The sequence below is a fragment of the Garra rufa genome, chromosome 9 (genome assembly GCF_049309525.1).
Source record: "Garra rufa chromosome 9, GarRuf1.0, whole genome shotgun sequence".
Classification (NCBI taxonomy): Eukaryota; Metazoa; Chordata; class Actinopteri; order Cypriniformes; family Cyprinidae; genus Garra; species Garra rufa.
The window spans coordinates 3,375,261-3,395,134 of record NC_133369.1 but is presented as its reverse complement, the minus strand read 5'-3'; the positions used below and the strand labels follow the sequence as shown (position 1 = coordinate 3,395,134).

The 19,874-nt window shown below is 31.8% G+C and overlaps 1 protein-coding gene across 1 annotated transcript in view; it reads left to right on the top strand.

Annotated features, from left to right (window-relative positions):
* The window catches only part of LOC141342476 (mannosyl-oligosaccharide 1,2-alpha-mannosidase IA), a 308,562-nt gene that overhangs the window by 160,298 nt on the left and 128,390 nt on the right, over positions 1-19,874 (top strand). The window contains exon 2 of the mRNA XM_073846931.1: positions 17,707-17,803. Within this exon, the coding sequence (XP_073703032.1) occupies positions 17,707-17,803 (97 nt within the window). The remainder of the gene's footprint in view (positions 1-17,706; positions 17,804-19,874) is intronic.

Here is a 19,874-nt window from a genome sequence, read left to right as displayed (position 1 = left end):
AATAAGCTTTCTATTGATGTATGGTTTGTTAGGATAGGACAATATTTGGCTGAGATACATCTATTTGAAATCAGAAATCTGAGGATGCAAAAAAATCAAAAAGACTGAGAAAATCACCTTTAAAGTTGTCCAAATTAGGTTCTTAACAATGCATATTACAAATCAAAAATTACATTTTGATAGGTTTACAGTAGGAATTTTACAAAAAATCTTCATGGAACATGAACTTTACTTAATTTCTTAATGATTTTTGGCATAAAAGAAAAATCAAAAATTTTGACCCATGCAATGTATTTTTGGCTATTGCTACAAATATACCCCAGCGACTTAAGACTGGTTTTGTGCTCCAGGGTCACATATAGTATATATAGTTGCACGGCAAACCGTTGATTATCCCTTACATAAACTGTATAGACCAAAAAACTATAGTGAAATATAAATGTATAAAAGATATATAAAAAAACTAAAACTTTAACTTTATAAGTTTTTTTAGCTATATAGGAAAACATAAATACTAAAACTGACAAAAAAGTTAATTAAACACTATAAAACTAGAGCTGGAATATAAATGTATAAAAGATGTATAAAAATAAAAATGGACTAAGTTTTTTAGCTATATAGGCAAATATAAATACTAAAACAGACAAAAAAAGTTAATAATACACTATATAGGCATATGTATTAATAAAACTAGCTCTGAAATAAAAATGTGTAATAGGTAAACAGAATATAAAAAAACTAGAACTGAAATAAAACATTTTTTTTAAATGATATAGGCAAATATAAAAAACTAAAACTACTAAAAGTGACAAAGACACACAACAAAATGATGAAATTTCTAACTAAAATGTAAATAAAAACTAAAAAAAAAAAAAAAAAACGTATTCAAATATATTTTAAGAATTATATTCATATAAAAAATCCAGTTTTGTGTTATTGTGATATTCATGTGAATATGTCCCTTCCATCAGCACTGGACCTCAGCATCTGATTGGTGATTGAGGATTGTGGTTTGAGTATCTGAAAGTCCCTGCTGTTTTAAATCAAATTTGTGTCGAACACTTTCTTCCCCATCGTTTCATTAGTCGGCGTCCCACGGCGGCCCTGAGCTCTTTAGGCGACATTACTTCTGCCCGGTCCGCTTCCTCCAATCACGGGCCCATGGAGCCTGAAGCATTATGGACTATCAGTGTTTTTTTGACCTTGTTTCTCTCCAGATTAGCCTCCTTCATAATGGCCAGCTGCTGCCGTGGGGCTCCAGGTAATCCTGAAGGTAAATCGCTTCCCCGACCAAATCACGGTGGTCTGTGGCTGAAATTACTGGCGCTCTCCAGACCGGAGGTCAGCTGCGATTCGGACCAGGCGTGATCCAACCCGGTCCCTGTGGAGTCTGGCCCGCGAACGCCGGGTAATTGTGACAGCGACTGGACTGACAAAGATAATGCGGTGTGAGGCGTTCGCCCACAAACTCGTTATTGTTCTGATGAGAATCTGTCAGTGTTTTGTATGGATGGCACCGCTCGCCTCACAATGCCGTGTTTCAGGCTCGGTTTAACATTTGGTGTGCGCTCATGAGGGATGTTTTTTAAATAAGCTAATAGCCCATTGTCTTTCTTTGCCGTTGTTTAAAGGACGCTTCAGAAAGCCTTTGTTTTGTGCTCTTGAATGCAGCTAATTGTGAGGAAAAACAGTGGTTTTGTAATTCCCGCTGGAGACTATTTAGCATTATGCACGCATGTAGTCCTAACGTTTATTTACTGAATGTTGAGAACGCTCTCCAGAAGTGTTTGATTTGTAGTTAGTCATTATTTAGATACATATTATATTACTTATATATTTTTCTGTAGAAAATAAAAGGGCACATTTTGAAAAATATTTAGTTTATTTGGATTCAAGCTTTAAAAATGGCAAAAATAAGATGGAATAAAATAAAAATATTATAAAATAAAAAATAAAATGAAAAAATTATATATAAAATATAATAAAATTGAAGATAAAACAAAACATAAATTAAAATAAAATATAATAAAACAAAATAAAATATAAATATAATACAATAAAAAAACAATAAAATAAAACAGAAAAACATTGATTTTGTAATTCCCGCTGACTATTCAGCATTTTGCACATATGTAGTTCTAACGTTTATTTACTGAATGTTGAGAATGTATGATAAAATAAAAATATAATAAAATAGAAAATAAAATAAAAAGTAAAGATACAATATAATGAAATGTAATAAAATAATAAAATAAAATAAAAAATAATAAAAATAATACAATAAAAAATGTAATTAAAATAAAAAATAAAATACAAATATAATATAGTATAATAAATATAATAAAACAGCAGCAACAACAATAATACAAATTAAAAGCTTGTGCTGTATTCCAAGACTTTTGGTCGTGTGTGTGTGTGTATGTGTATATATATATATATAAATATATATATATATAGACTTTGTTTTCTGGAAAATGAAGCCAATGAAGTCAGTAAAATAAGGGAGATTTTTTTTTGGTTGAATCTTTAAATAATAAGTAATTTAGCTTTAGTAAGTTTTACCCTTTTTTTGTAAAAAAAAAACAAAAAAAAACATGTTTTGTAAAAAAAAATATATTTATTTAATTATTATAATAATTATTTAAATAAATTATTTAGTTAGTTTTTTATTTTTAATGTAATATTTATTTACAATTTTAATTTTTCAAAAATTTATATATATATATATATTACATTTTATTTATTTATTTAATTTTTTTTATTTTTGTTTTATTTGCACTAAGGCCTGGTCCCTCCTTCTGAATAAAAGAGCGAATTGGTAAAGTCATCACAACTGCTGTTGTCATAAGAGGCACCAGTTGAGACCAATCGGAGGTAAATGCTATTTCTAATGCAATTTAGGCATAAGCATTTCCCCATTGAAGGGGTTAGAAGTTGGTCTTGGTTGACCAGAGCTGCTGCAAATACGGTCGGCGAGTGAACTGACTTTATTTGAAAGGGGCTTTGATGAGGTTGAGCATATAATGAAGAGTTTTCATTTTTGCTGAAGTTTTCCTTATTATTCCTATTCAGAAAACAACTCCAGAGCCTAAAATCCTGTGTAATTGGACCAAACTGGATTCTTCTTCAGGCAGTTGAGAGTCACTGAGTTTAGTAGCTGCTCATTTAGCCTCTAACCACCGTGTTTTTGTCTACTTTTCCTGTCCTCAATGCCCCTTAATCTGCGTTTTTGGCTTTTTCCACCACAGCTGCTCGCAATCAGAAGAGCCCGAGACCCTTCATCAGCCCACTTCCTCCTCCTCCATCAGCCTCCTGCTCTTTATGTGTTAGTTTGATAATTGCCTCAAATTGCTTCTCAATGGAGAATCTGAGGTCCATTACGCACAAGATGCTGCTTTGGTTATTTGAGTGACGCTGAGTCGGAAGTTTAGTGGGTTTCACAGTCGCTGGTTGGCGAGGCTCTGTCTGTGGCGCTCCATCATCAGAATGGGACGTCTAGTCCGGTGACTGTTATTAAGTTGGCTCTTTTTGAGCCGTAAATCACAACCTCAAACCACCACTTTGTATCATTTTAGACAAGTCAAGTGCTAGCAACATGCTCATAACCTGCAAATTATGTTAAAAACATGATAGTGACATGCTAATCATGCTAGCAACATGCTAATCATGCTAAAACATGCTAACAGCATGCTAATCATGTTAGCAACATGCTTGTAACCTGCAAATTGTTAAAACATGATAGCGACATGCTAATCATACTAGCAACATGCTGGTAACCTGCAAATAATGTTAAAAACATATTAGCGACATGCTAATCATGCTAAAACATGCTATCAACATGTTAATCATGGTAGTAAAATATTAGTAACCTGCAAATTATGTTAAAAACATGATAGTGACATGCTAATCATGCTAGCAACATGCTAATCTTGTTAAAACATGCTAACAGCATGCTAATCATGTTAGCAACATGCTTGTAACCTGCAATTTGTTAAAACATGATAGTGACGTGCTAATCATGCTAGCAAAAAGCTAATCATGCTAAAACATGCTAACAGCATGCTAATCATGTTAGCAACATGCTTGTAACCTGCAAATTGTTAAAACATGATAGTGGCTTGCTAATCATGCTAGCAACATGCTAATAATGCTGAAACATGCTAACAGCATGCTAATCATGTTAGCAACATGCTTGTAACCTGCAAATTGTTAAAACATGATAGTGGCTTGCTAATCATGCTAGCAACATGCTAATAATACTGAAACATGCTATCAGCATGCTAATCATTTTAGCAACATGCTGATAACCTGCAAATAATGTTAAAACATGCTAGCAACATGTTAATCATGCTAGCAACATAATAATGCTAAAACATGCTGTCAGCATGCTAATCATGTTAGCAAACATGCTTGTAATCTGCAAATTATGCTAAAACATGCTAGCAACATGTTAATCATGCTAACAACATGCTAATCATGTTAAAACATGCTAGCAACATGCTAATCATGCTAACAACATGCTAATCATGTTAAAACATGCCATCAACATGCTAATCATGCTAGCAACATGCTAATCATGCTAGTTATATGCTAGTGACCTGCAAATTATGCTAAAAACATGCTAGCAATGTGCTAGCGACATGTTAATCATGTTAGCAACATGCTTATGTTAAAACATGCTATCAACATGTTAATCATGCTAGCAACATACTAGTGTCCTGCAAAGTATGCTAACAACATGCTAGCAACATGTTATTAACTTGCTAATCATGCTAGCAACACGTTAGTAACCTGCAAATGATGTTAAAAAATGCTAGCAAACATGCTGGTGACATGTTAATCATGCTAATGACATGTTAGTAACTTGCTAATCATGCTAACAACATGCTAGCAACATTCTAGTAACATGTTAATCGTGATAAAATCATGCTAACAACATGCTAGCAACTCATTAATCATGCTAGCAACATGCTAGTGACATACTAATTGTGTTAGAAACATGTAAGTAACTTGCAAATAATGTTAAAACATGCTAGCAACATGCTAATCATGTTACCACCATGTTAGTAACTTGTTAATCATGCTAGCAACATGCTGGTGACATGTTAATCATGTTAACATTCTAGTCACTTGATAATCATGCTAACAACATGTTAGTAACATGTTAATCATGTTAGAAATGTAGTAGCAACATGCTATTAACTTGCAAATGCTGCTAAAACATGTTATCAACATGCTAATAGCAAGTTAATCATGATTGAAATGTGCTATTAACATGCTAGTAACATGTTACTCATGATAACAACATGCTAGTCACTTGCTAATCATGCTAGCAACATGCTAATAACATGTTAATCATGCTAGAAACGAGCTAGTAACTTGCTGTTAAAACATGTTAGTAACATACTAATCATGCTGGAATCATGCTAGCAACAAGATAATAACATGCTAATCATGCTAGCAACATGCTAGTAACTTGCTATCTATCTTTCTTTCTTTCTTTCTTTCTTTCTTTCTTTCTTCTTTCGCTTTTAAAACTACCTTAAACTGAAAACCGTCAAACTTAAAACTTTTTAAACTTGTCAAACTTTCTGGTCTGGCTTTCTCAAACCAACTTAAAGTTTGTCTTGACAAACATTTTTATCTAGTTATACACTGCTAGTTGGCAAGACTAGTTCACACTATAAGCTCCAGGAAAGCTTCCTGTATGCTGGTGTTTTTGAAAACGTGAATCAGTGACTAAATCTCTTCTGAAAGCCTCTGTGAAGCTGAGTCATAGTAACATGATGATGGCTAATTAGCTCTAAAGGAAGTCTGATGGTTAGCACCTTTCATAGTTTTCACAGAAACTTCTCACTCTACTTGCAGCACAATACTTGAGCATTTCTCAGTAAGGGAATAAAATTGATCAAGTGGTTCAAAGAGTGTAAATGCCCTGTGAAATTGTAGATGAGTGTGGTTTTCTTAATGTATTTCATGTTAAAACAGGAAGACATATTCAAAAATGATGCATTTAATGGTATTTGACTGTAAAATTATACACAATTTCCAATTTGATCTGTTATACTGGTTTTACAGATTTTTACCATAGCATTTTTACTTGTGTTGTTTTAGTATCATACTATTATAATTTTTGCTAATATTTTGAGTTGGATTTTGTTTTTATTTCTATTTCTATTTAATTTCAGTTAAAGGTTTAGTCATTTTTTTGTACTTTTTAATGTGCCTAAATAGTTTTTTTTTTCTTTTTTTTTTTTCAGTATTAGTTATTGTAGTATATCAAGCTAAACTAAATAAAAATGAACAATTTTGCCTTGGCAACTAGCTAAAATAAAATAATTATTTCATTTATATTTATATTTATATTTATATTTATATATTATAATAAAATATTTTTTTATTTCAGTTAAAGTTTTAGTAATTATATTGTTTATATTTGACTTTTTTTTCTTTTTAGTTATTTTATTTATTTATTGTTTTTTGTTGTTGTTTTACTTTTTCAGTACTTTTTTAGTTTTTTACATTTTTCCATAGATAGATAGATAAAAATGAAAACATTTGCCTTGGCAATTAGCTGAAATAATGTAATATATTTTATTGGTTGATTTATTCAAATTTTTTTTTTTACATTTTTTATAAAAAAAAGTATTAAATTTTTTATTTAAAGTTAAAATTAAAGTTTAAGTAATTTTGTTGTACTTTTTAACGTGTCTAAATGTTTTTGCTTTTTTCAGCATTAGTTATTTTAGTGTATTGAATTGAATAAAAATAAATAAAAAAATGTAAAATTTTGTCTTGACAACTAGCTAATATAAAATGTGTGTTTTTTTTGTATATTTTATACAAAATTTTTTTTTTATATCAGTTAATGTTTTAGTAAAGATATTGTGAATTTTTTAAAATTGTATTCTTTTTTTAGTTATTTTATGTTATTAATTTAGTTTATATATAGTTAAACTAAATAAAAATGAAAAATGTACTTTCATGTTTTTCAAGTTTTTAAACAGTTTGAAAAAATATTTTTATTTGTAAATATTTTTTTTATTAAAAAGTCTAAAATTAAATGTAAAATTTAAGTTTTAGGGGATTTGTTGTACTTTTTAATGTGTCTAAATGGTTTTATTTTTTATTTCGGTGTTAGTTATTGTAGTATATCAAGTTAAACTAAATAAAAATTTATAAAATATTTTTTATTTGAGTTATAGGTTTATTAATTATATTGTGTATTTTTGCCATTTTTTTGTTATTCTATTTATTTATTTATTTTAACTTTTTAGTGTTAGTTTATATATATATATATATATATATATATATATATATATATATATATATATTTTTTTAAACTAAATAAAAATGGAAAATGTTTGCCTTGGCAGCTAGCTAAAATAAATAAATATTTCACTTTTTTTTTTTTTTTTAGTTTTTAAACATTTTTAAATATTTTTATAAATAGTCTTTAAAAAAGAGTTTTAATCTAAAGTTAAAATTAAAGTTTTAGTAATTTTATTCGTGTTTTTGTCATTTTTATTCGTTTTTTTAGTTTAGTCTATAATGACATGGACTAAAAGTGCCAATTTGGATTTGATCTAAAAAATAAAATATGGTCTCATGGGTCTTATTTTACTGTGAGATCTACTGCCGAACAGGTTTATATGTGTATGAAGACTGCGGATGCTAGAGAGATGTCCATTATTATACAGATGCGAGTTACAGCTCAGCCTAAATGAGGCACCCAGCCATGCAAACACTGTTCTCCAGCAGTCTTCATATTTTAATGCTTCTCTACACACTGAGAAAGAATCTGAGTGTGTTCATGAACTATAGACTGAAGTCAAACTCCCAGTCAGCAGCATTAAACCTGCAGGATTTATAAGCACTTGCTCTCACCGACCCTCAACCTGAATCAACAGAGAGCACTGCTTTACCTAAAACACTTACAACTCAAATAAAATGTATTAAAAACTACGTAGACATTAAAAAAAAAACTAATAAAAAATATTATAAAAAATTATAATAGTATCTCAGTTATACTCAAATATATGGAAGCACGTTTCCACCACTGAATACAAATAAAAAGGGTAACTGCGACTTTTTATCTAACAGACTTTTTTTTTCTTGCAATTTCAAGATTACATCTCACAATTCTGACTTTATTTCCCACATTTATATATATTGTGTGTATGTTTTATGTATATTAATATGCATTTTGTTTGTTAATATATTAGATATTTTCATTTATTTATTATTTTTAAGTTAATGTTAATAAAAACTAAATATACAATTTTAAACTAAATTGATCATATGCAGATATATTTATATATGAATATATTATTAGTTAATAAGTTAAATTGTTGGATAATTTTTTTGTATGCATGCAATTTATTTAAATATTTATTTATTACAGTAACGAGTAGTCGGTAGTCTGTCTTTTTTATGTATATAAATATGCATTTTGTTTGTTAATATATTAGATATTTTTATTTATTGTTATGCTTAGTATTATTTATTATTTTTAAGTTAATATTAATTAAAAATAAATAGAACATTTAAACTAAATTGATCATATGCATATATATTTATATATGAATATAGTATTAGTAAATAAGTTTGTTAAATTGTTGGAGAAAGTTTTTTGTCTGCATACAATTTATTTAAATATTTATTACAGTAATGAGTAGTCGGTAGTCTGTCTTTTTTATGTATATAAATATGCATTTTGTTTGTTAATATATTAGATATTTTTATTTATTGTTACACTTAGTATTATTTATTATTGGATAGAAATTATTAATTAAGTTATTAAGTTAATTATTATTAAGTTAATATTAATTAAAAATAAATAGAACATTTTAAACTAAATTGATCATATGCAGATATATTTATATATGAATATAGTATTAGTAAATAAGTTAAATTGTTGGATAATTTTTTTGTATGCATGCAATTTATTTAAATATTTATTTATTACAGTAACGAGTAGTCGGTAGTCTGTCTTTTTTATGTATATAAATATGCATTTTGTTTGTTAATATATTAGATATTTTCATTTATTATTTGTAAGTTAATATTAATTAAAAATAAATATATTTATATATGAATATAGTATTAGTAAATAAGTTTGTTGAATTGTTGGAGAAAGTTTTTTGTCTGCATGCAATTTATTTAAATATTTATTTATTGCAGTAATGTGTAGTAAATAGTCGTTTTGATCATGGAATAAAACATGAGTCAGGCGTGTTCTTGACGGGTTACACGAAATTCGCCATATTTGTTCATCCAGAAGTTTGTTGCAATTTGTCTGCTAGACCTCCACCAGGTCTGGGATGAAAGACCCGCGCCGCATAAAAGCCCATTAATGCCCGCATCTCGCTTTCATCTCATCTGGGAATTGCATGCAGCACACCAGGGGCTCATTATGTTTCCATTTGGTCAATATATATATATATTCTTCACTTTCTGTGCAAAAAAACAGGATGGTTTTGATGTGCCACGCAGGGACTTTGTGAGAGGCTTATGCAATTTTAAGAGATATATCACAGCGTGGAGCAATTTATCAAAGTGTCAGACATGGGAGTGTGTTCTCTCGTTTGCTGGAAATACACTGAATGTTTCTGTAATGGCTGTATTTGCTCATCGTTTAAGCTGTCTGAGACATTTACGTCACGTGTTCTCAGAGATCTTAATAGAGGCCGGCCGTCTCTGTGTGTGAGATGTGAGCTTATTCGTTTTTTTGTATGTAAAGTGTGATTGTACCACACAGATCGCATATGAACAGATTGCAAATCATAATTCCTAACTCTCCGAATGCTTATGAATCTTTTTATTAGTGCCATCTGGATTACATTTCTGCATTTTATATGCAAATACAAGCGTGTGTGTGAACAATGTTGCATTTCATAGTGTTTGCTAGTCATTTGGGAGTTTTTAATGTTTTTTTTTTTTCCCTCATCAGGTTCTGATTCATTTGAGCTGCTGGCCATGTTTTGTTGTTCATCTGATTTGTGGAGTAATGGATGTGATTTATTGGGTTTGTTTCTTTAGTAATGCTGGATCTGGTTATTTACTCCCTTAAGCTTCACTTTCCAGTTGTTTTTAAGCAGTTGTTGATTAAGTAGTTTTTTAAGTACTGGTAATAAGGTCTCACTCTGTTTATATGTATTAATATGGAAGATGCTTTTCCCTACAAAAACCCTAAGCACATTAAAGGGTTACATACTCAAGTGTTTGAACCTTCTGTAATAGTTGCATATGAGTCCCTCAGTTGTCCTCAGTGTGAAAAGATGGATCTCCAAATCATACAGTCATTGCTGGAAAGTACACAAAAGTGTTAAAAAAACGAAGAATTAGTGGGGCCTGAAAGACTTTCCTAAAATCAGCAGGCAGTGTAACTGTTCAGGACAAACAAGGGACTCATGAACAACTATCACTAAACAAACAAACAAAAACAAAAAAGGTTCTGGATCATTCAGGTAACAACACAGTATTGAGAATCAAGTGTATGTAAACGCTTTTTGTTTTGTTTTTTGTTTTTATAAATTCAGCTATTTTTTTTAAGCGTCTTGTATTTGATCTCTCTTATTTTGTTAAAATAATAAACATTTAGCAGATTCTGCAAGGTGTATGTACCGGTTTGACCTTAACTGTACAGTATATTGCCAGCAAAATGATCCATGGGAATCAAACTCAAGGCCTTGGCGTTTCTATTCTTACGCTCTACTGGTTACAATGTTAATTTAGTTATTTAATCGTGAAAGTTATGCAGTAATGTCCGTGCTCACCAAAGCAGACCGCTCTTGTTTCTGCCTTATTTGTTTCTGGGTCTTTGCCATCTCATTTACAGTTAGGATAGAGAGATGACAGGTCATGATGTGGAGGAGATGTGATGGCTCCATTTGTGAATCTCTGAACAGCTGAGTCATTTAGAAATGTATGTCATGAAGAGCGTTGGTTCTTTAGACGTTCATCTATCTATCTATCTATCTATCTATCTATCTATCTATCTATCTATCTATCTATCTATCTATCTATCTATCTATCTATCTATCTATCTATCTATCTATCTATCTATCTATCATACATCTATCCATCTATCTATTATCTATCCATCCACCCATCTACCAATCTATCCATCTTTCCATCCATCCATCCATCCATCCATCCATCATCTATCTATCCGTCTATCCATCTATCTATCCATTTATCCACCCATCTATCTATCATCTATCCATCCATCATCTATCATCTTTCTATCCATCTATCTATCCATCTATCATCCATCTATCCATCCATCTTTTATCCACCCATCCATCCATCCTCCATCCACCCATCCATCCATCTATCTATCATCTATCATCTTTCTATCATCTGTACATCTAGCTATCCATCATCTATCCATCCATCTTTTATCCACCCATCCATCCATCATCCATCCACCCATCCATCTATTTATCTATCGTCTATCATCTATCTATCCGTCCATACATCTATCCATCTATCCATCCATCCGTCCATCCATCCATCCATCCATCCATCCATCCATCCATCCATCCACCCACCCATTTATCATCCATCCATCAGTCCATCCATCAGTCAGTCCATCCATCCATCCATCCATCCATCCATCCATCCATCCATCATCATTCATCCATCCATCTATCATCCATCCATCCATCCATCCATCCATACATCTATCCATCTATCCATCCATCCATCCATCCGTCCGTCTATCCATCCATCCATCCACCCATTTATCATCCATCCATCAGTCCATCCATCAGTCAGTCCATCCATCCATCCATCCATCCATCCATCCATCCATCATCATTCATCCATCCATCTATCATCCATCCATCCATCCATCCATCCATACATCTATCCATCTATCCATCCATCCATCCATCCGTCCGTCTATCCATCCATCCATCCACCCATTTATCATCCATCCATCAGTCAGTCCATCCATCCATCCATCCATCCATCTATTATCATTCATCCATCCATCTATCATCATCCATCCATCCATCCATCCATCCATCCATACATCTATCCATCTATCCATCCATCCGTCCATCCATCCATCCGTCCATCCATCCATCCATCCATCCATCCATCCATCCATCATCCATCCATCCGTCCATCCGTCCATCCATCCACCCATTTATCATCCATCCATCAGTCCATCCATCAGTCAGTCCATCCATCCATCCATCCATCCATCCATCCATTATCATTCATCCATCCATCTATCATCATCCATCCATCCATCTATCATCCATCCATCCATCCATCCATCTTATCATCTATCTATCCATCCATCCATCCATCCATCCATCCATCCATCCATCTATCATCTATTCTATAGATTCTATAGATATTCTATCTCTTTTATTCATCTCTTGCTCTTTAGTCATATTTGGCTGCTTGTATGACTGTTGTCGACTGTCAGAGTCAGTAGTATAGTGTTATGTATGTGTCCATTCATTCTGATACAGTAGAGGAAAGACGTGTTTGATTTTTGCTCTGACAGCGGCACAGACTGTCCATGTTTATGAGATCTGTGATAAAACTGTCTTTCAGCTCGGCTCCTCTCCGCCAGTTCTGTTGCTATCAGTGTAGATAAAGTGGACAAGAAGTGCTAACAGGTAGAAAACCTGCTCTGTATTTTCTTTTCTTTGGCCCTGAACTGCCTCAGGAGAGACGAAATGATACACAACTTAAAACCGAGTGGGAAAAGTGATTTCATGTGGTTCAAGTGAAGTTTCATGTGACACTGAAGACTGGAGTAATGTTAATTAAAAAAATCAGCTTTGACCACAGGAATAAATTACATTTCAACAGATATCCACATAGAAAACTTTTTTTGAGTTGTAATAATATTTCACATTTTTATAGTATTTTTGATCAATTAAATCAAAAGATAAAAGTTTACATAGACCTACAGGATCTGCAACACTGCAAAAAATGCTTTTCTTAGTTAGATTTTTTGTCTTGTTTCCAGTCAAAATATCTAAAAATTCTTAAATCAAGAAGGATTTTCTAAAGGAGTAACAATTATTTTATTGCTTTCAGAAAAAACAAGTCAAAATTAATTGAGCTTTTGCTTACAACAAGCAAAATAATCTGTCAATGGGGTAAGCAAAATAAATTTAGTTCAAACAAACTAACCAAATAAGTTAGTCTGATTTATTGTCACTTGATTTGGCTCAAAATAAGTCAGACTAACTGAAATAAGCCTGACTTATTTGGTAAACTTGGTTTATGGAACACCCCCCTGAAGGATTTTTCTGAACAACAGCGAGCATTGGAAACCGAAGCGTTTGTGTTGCACTCAGTAACAGATGATCACAAAACCTTTATGCAACGCAAGAATCGTCCACATTCCCGGCCCAGCTGCTCCTTCATGTCGAGCTCAAATAAGTATCGCTTGGAATTTCTTCCTGCTAATTCCCTATCATGTCGAAAGCCTTTTTATTGCGTTGTTGGAGGCAATCCCACATCAATTATTGGCTTCCTTCTCAAGGGAAGAAAGTCTTTTTCAGAGCTAGCCTCGTGGAGGTTGTTGGTGCCAGGCGTCATCCAGAGCTTCTCTCTTCCCGGCTGTGCTGAAATACTCATTCAGAGCTCAAACCCGAGAGATTCGCAAATCCACCGCCACTGAGCTCAGAGCTTTGGACGGAGCAGCATTAGTCCGTGTTCTTCGTATTGTTCATTAATCGACTCAGAACCAGTCAGGAAATAATAGGTTTTAGGTCTTATTTTGAGTAGATCTTAGAAGCCGAATTAAAATCTTATTGACACTTTTTGTTTTCCTAGATTTATTAAGAACATTTAATCAATGCATGAGTGAAAAAAAAAATCTTTATAATTAAAATCAAGTATTCAAGAGAACTGTGTAGTTAATTTAGTGATTGCAGATAAGCAATTTTATAAACTTGTACTTAACTTTCAACTTAAGATTTAAATAGTTTCTTCTGCTCACCAAGGCTGTATTTATTTAATCAAAAATACTATTTATTTAGATTTTTTTAAAAACTGATTAAAAAAAACCAATGCACTAATTTATATTAGATATTATATTACATTATGAATAAAATACTTTTATTAATCTAGGATGCATTTAATTGATCAAAAGTAACAGTAAAAACATTTATAATGTTAAAAGATTTCTGTTTCAAATAAATCCTGTTCTTTTGAACTTTCTATTTATCTGTGAATGCTAAAAAATAAAATCTGTCAGTTTCTACAAAAACATTGATAATAATCAAAAATGTTTCTTGAACAGCTGATTTCTGAAAGATCATGTGACACTAATTTCAAGATTTAGTGATTTCCGTCAAAATAAATAACAATATATCATGATTAATGATGGTAAGATTTTTTATTGTTTTCGGAAGACGTCTCTTCTGCTCACCAAGGCTGCATTTAGTTGATCAAAAATGCAATAAAAACTAAAAATTGTGAAATATTATTACAATTTAACAGTACTGACTTCTATGTGAATATATTGTAAAATGTAATTGATATCTGTGAAACAAAGCTACATTTTCAGCTTCATTACTGCAGTCTTCAATGTCACATGATCCTTCAGAAATCATTCCAATATGCTGATTTGCTGCTCATGAAACATTTGTGATTATTATCAATGTTGGAAACAGTTGTGCTGCTTCATATTTTTGTAGAAACAGTCCTTGATGAATAAAAAGTACAAAAGTACAGCATTTTATTTGCAATAGAAATCTTTTGTAACATTATCAATGTCTTTCTTGTCATTTTTGTTTAGTGCATCCTTGCAATGAAAAAGCATTTAAAAGATATGCATATTTAAATTAATTTTATTTATAAAAAATATTGTTTTTTTTATACATTAGTTAAAATTAATAAATCAGTTAAGAATGATTTATAATTATTCATAAATAATATTGTAGCTGTTTATCTTGTCACAAACCTGTCTTTAAAAAGCCAAAAAGTGAAGTATTGAGAAGAATACTGTTTAAAGAAGTTGTTCACTTCCAGAACAAAAATGTAAAGATAATTTACACACCCCGTTGTCATCCAAGATGTTCATGTCTTTCTTTCTTCAGTCATAAGGAAATTGTTTTTCGATGAAAACATTTCAGGATTTCTCACCATATAATGGACTTCTATGGTGCCCCTGAGTTTGAACTTCCAAAATGCAGCTTAAATGCAGCTTCAACGGGGCTCTAAACAATCCCAGCCGAGGAATAAGGGTCTTATCTAGCAAAACAATTGGTTATTTTCTAAAAAAAAAAAAAAAATGACAATTTATATATTTTTTAACCTCAAATGCTTGTCTTGTCTAGCTCTGCATGAACTTTGTCTATTTCAGTTCAAGACAGTTAGGGTATGTTGAAAAACTCCCATCTCATTTTCTTCACCAACTTCAAAATTGTCCTACATCGCTGTTTTACCTTTTTTTTTTTTTTTTGTAAAGGGTGTTTGATCTTTTTGCACGTTCACTTTGTAAACACTGGGTTGGTACTTCTGCAGCGATGTAGGATGATTTTGGAAGTTGGAGGAGAAAATGAAATGGGAGTTTTTTGACATACCCTAACTGTCTTGAACTGGAATACACAGAGTTCAGGCAGAGCTAGACAAGACAAGCATTTGAGGTTAAAAAGTATAAAAATTGTCAATTTTTTAGGAAAAGACCCTGGTTTCTTGGCTGGAATCATTTTTGAGAGGTTTGACGCTCTCAGTTATTTTCTAAAAAAACAAAAAAACAATTTATGTACTTTTTAACCTCAAACACTAGCTCTGCATCAACTGTATTCTGGTTCATGACAGTTAGGGTATGTCGAAAAACTCCCATCTCATTTTCTCCTCCAACTTCAAAATCATCCTACATGGCTGTTTTACCTTTTTAGTAAAGGGCGTTTGACCTTTTTTGCATGTTCACATTGTAAACACTGGGAAGTTGGAGGAGAAAATAAGATGGGAGTTTTTCGACATACCCTAACTGTCATGAATACACCTAGATAAGACGAGCGTTTGAGGTTAAACAGTATATAAATTGTACGTTTTTAAAGAAAATAACCAATTGTTTCACTAGATAAGATGTTTAGAGCCCTTTAAAGCTGCTTTTAAACTGCGTTTTGGACGTTCAAACTCAGGGGCACCATAGACATCCACTATATGGAGAGAATTCCTAAAATGTTTCCCTCAAAAAACATAATTTCTTTAATATTGAAGAAAGAAAGACAATCTTGGATGACAAGGGGGCGAGTAAATTATCTGTAAATATTTTTGTTCTGGAAGTGAACTTCTCCTTTAACACAAAACAAATCCTTACAGAACAAAGCAGCTGTGTTTACAACAGCGGTTAAAGGATTAGTTCACTTCCAGAACAAAAATGAACAGATAATGTACTCACAACCTTGCCATCCAAGATGTTCATGTCTTTCTTTCTTCAGTTGTAAAGAAATGATGTTGTTTGAGAAAAACATTTCAGGATTTTTCTCTATATAATGGACTTCTATGGTGCCCCCGTGTTTGAACTTCCAAAATGCCGTTTCAATGCAGCTTCAAAGGATTCCAGCCGAGGAAGAAGGATCTTATCTAGTGAAACTATCAGTTATTTTCTAAACAAAATAACAATTTATGTACTTTTTAACCTCAAACACTCGCCTTGCCTAGCTCTGCATCAACTGTATTCCGGTTCATGACAGTTAGGGTATGTCGAAAAACTTCAAAATCATCCTACATTGTTTCTTTTACATTTTTTGTAAAGGGTGTTTGACCTTCTTTGCATGTTCACTTTGTAAACACTGGGAAGTTGGAGGAGAAAATAAGATGGGAGTTTTTCGACATACCCTAACTGTCAACAACTGGAATACACAGACTGCATGCAGAGCTAGACAAGATGAGCATCTGAGGTTAAAAAGTATATAAACTGTAAATTTTTTTAAGAAAATAACAAATCTGTTCGCTGGATAAGAACCTTCTTTCTTGGCTGAGATCATTTAGAGCCCTTTGAAGCTGCATTTAAACTGCATTTTGGAAGATCAATCTCGCAGGCACCATAGAAGTCCACTTTATGGAGAGAAACCCTGAAATGTTTTCCTCAAAAAACATCATTTCTTCACGACTGAAGAAAGAAAGACAATCTTGGATGACAAATTATCTGTAAATATTTTTGTTCTGGAAGTGAACTTCTCCTTTAACACAAAACAAATACTTACAGAAGAAGCAACTGTGGTTACAGTGGTTAGTGGCGATGAGAAAAGTGTTCATTATTTTATTTACTTGATTAATGCATGTAGGTAACAACAGTCCATTTCTTTGACGTCGCCTGTCTGTTCATGAATTTCTTCAGTATTTATTTGATGAATGTGATTCTGCAGGCCTGCCCGCCTTACTGCACAGCTAATTATGACAGTGTGCTGCTTCCAGCAGAAATAAATAGAGCTTGTGAAACATGATTAAATTCGTTGTTGTTTTTCCTCATCATTAATAACATCCTCATATTTCTTCCATGCTGTATCCACGCTTCACTGCGCCAGAGGTATCATCATCTAATGCGTAAAAGCCCATATTTTTCTGATTGATCTTCATTTTTGATCAGCCAACATCTGCGGTTGATGGCGTTGGACATAATTGCGTCCTAATATCATGTTTAATGCCAGTATCTGCTCATTAAATGTATTGAGGTGATTTCTCACATCGTAACCTGTTTGTTTGTGTTTGCAGATGATGAAATTCGCCTGGGACAACTATAAACTTTACGCTTGGGGAAAGAACGAACTTCGACCTCTGACCAGGAATGGACACATTGGGAATATGTTTGGTGAGTGAGCTTATTCTACATCCAATTTTTTTTTTTTTTGCTTTCTTCAGGTTGCTTTAGGTAACTTTTGTGGAAACCAGAAGCATTGTGCTGTATCAGTAAATATCAGTTTTATTCATACTAAGATATAATTTAGATTACAGATTCATTGTGTGCTGATTTATCGTTATTGCATGCCAATTTGTATGCATATGTTACATTTTTAATTTAGTTTTTTGTTTATGATGTCTATGCATAACAATTAATTGTTTTTAATAAATTAATTGATTGGTTGAAATCAATAAATCAGTTAAAAATTCTAATTCGGCTCTAATAAATTACTTAAAATTATTGTTTTAATTTGTGTTGACACAAAAACATGTATTTAATCTTAAGTAGAATGAAATGTATAAAATATAATGAAATACAAAATTAATATTTAATATTTTTATTATAATTTATACATTTTATTTTGATTAAAGACACGTTTTTGTGACTATACAACTCTGCAGATGAATTATATGCATGTTTAAATATATATATATTTAATTTATTTTTATTTATAATGTGTATGCATTACGATAAATAAATACACAAATACATACATTTTAATAAATGAGTTACTTGATAATTGATAAATTAGTTAATATTTCTAATTTGGTTCTAATAAAGTGCTTCAAAAGAATGTTTATTTGTTTTGTCATAAACATTTATATAATACATTTATGTAATTTACTATAGTAAATTTATGAAACATGATGAAATAGAAAATTGTATTTAATTTGTGATCTTATAATCTTATAAATAGCATTTTAAGATGATTAAAGACAAGTCTTTGTGACAATACAATGATGCTGGTTTATTGTTATTGTATACTAATTTTTATGCATATTTACATATTATTCTGTGCATAAAAATACATCTGTTTGAATAAATTAGTTAATTAGTTAGAATTATTAAATCAGTTTCTAATTCTAATTTGCTTCTAATAAATCACTTGAAATTAATTATGTAAATTAATAACTTGTCTTAAATAAAAATGAAATGTTTGAAATATAATAATTTTCTATCAATGTTATTTTTAAACATTGATTATTAATTTCATCTAATGTTTACGGAGATAGTTGATGTGATTGTGATTTGAACATGTTTATGAGTAATTTAAAGTAAAAACAAAATGCATTATATGAATTTTTATTCCATTTCAATTTTACTTTCAAAAATTCAAATTCAAATTCTGAAATTCATTTTAGAATATGGGACAGTTTGGTTCCACTGTTCTGGTGGAACAAGAAACTGCTCTATAATTCTCTTCATAAGAAATCAGTCTGCTTTTAATTCAGAATCATCTCAAGTCAAAGACCTGTAGCTTTAGACCTGCTCCAGCGCTGTAATAATGCAGGCTTTTCTGTAGAAATATCAGCACACTTGACATTTGGAATGTTACTTTCCAATAAGAAGTCAGGAACATGGATTTTAATGGTTTATAGACAATAAGAAAGGTCATTGTGGGAATGAGGTCAGTACCGTCCACTTATCTGATATCAAATCGAGTGAATGGTTTTCTTAGGTGCTCTGTAGTTTCATACAGACAGTATTTTGACCTAGCACCGCCCCTTTGTTTGATTGACATCTGAATTGACCAATCACAGTTGTTTTCCAGACATTTTATGGGCGGGATTATCTGGGATTGTTTCTTTAGCAGCAAACCCACTGAAATTGAATCTTACTACAGCCCTGAATAGTTGAGAATACTTTATTGCTGTTTTCTAACAGAAAAGTGACGTCCCGCAGATTCAAGGGGTCACACTCCAGCACTTTATCACTTAATTGCTGTTTTCTATCAGAGCAACCCAATTAGCCTCGGGAAACTATCTGTCTTACCAATCGGATGATCCGACGCAGGATGTGAATTAGTCATTTTGCGACGAATTCCTTGAAGCTTGGGAAAAAGACGTCCTACTTTGTGAATCAGCTAATCCGATAAGCCGGCGGGGTTGTGCGTTTCTTGCCGCGTACAGGTTCCCCGCCTCTAACAAGATCCTTGATCTTTATGTGTCCCTGTGAAGCCGAGTATGAAATTGAACGGCGT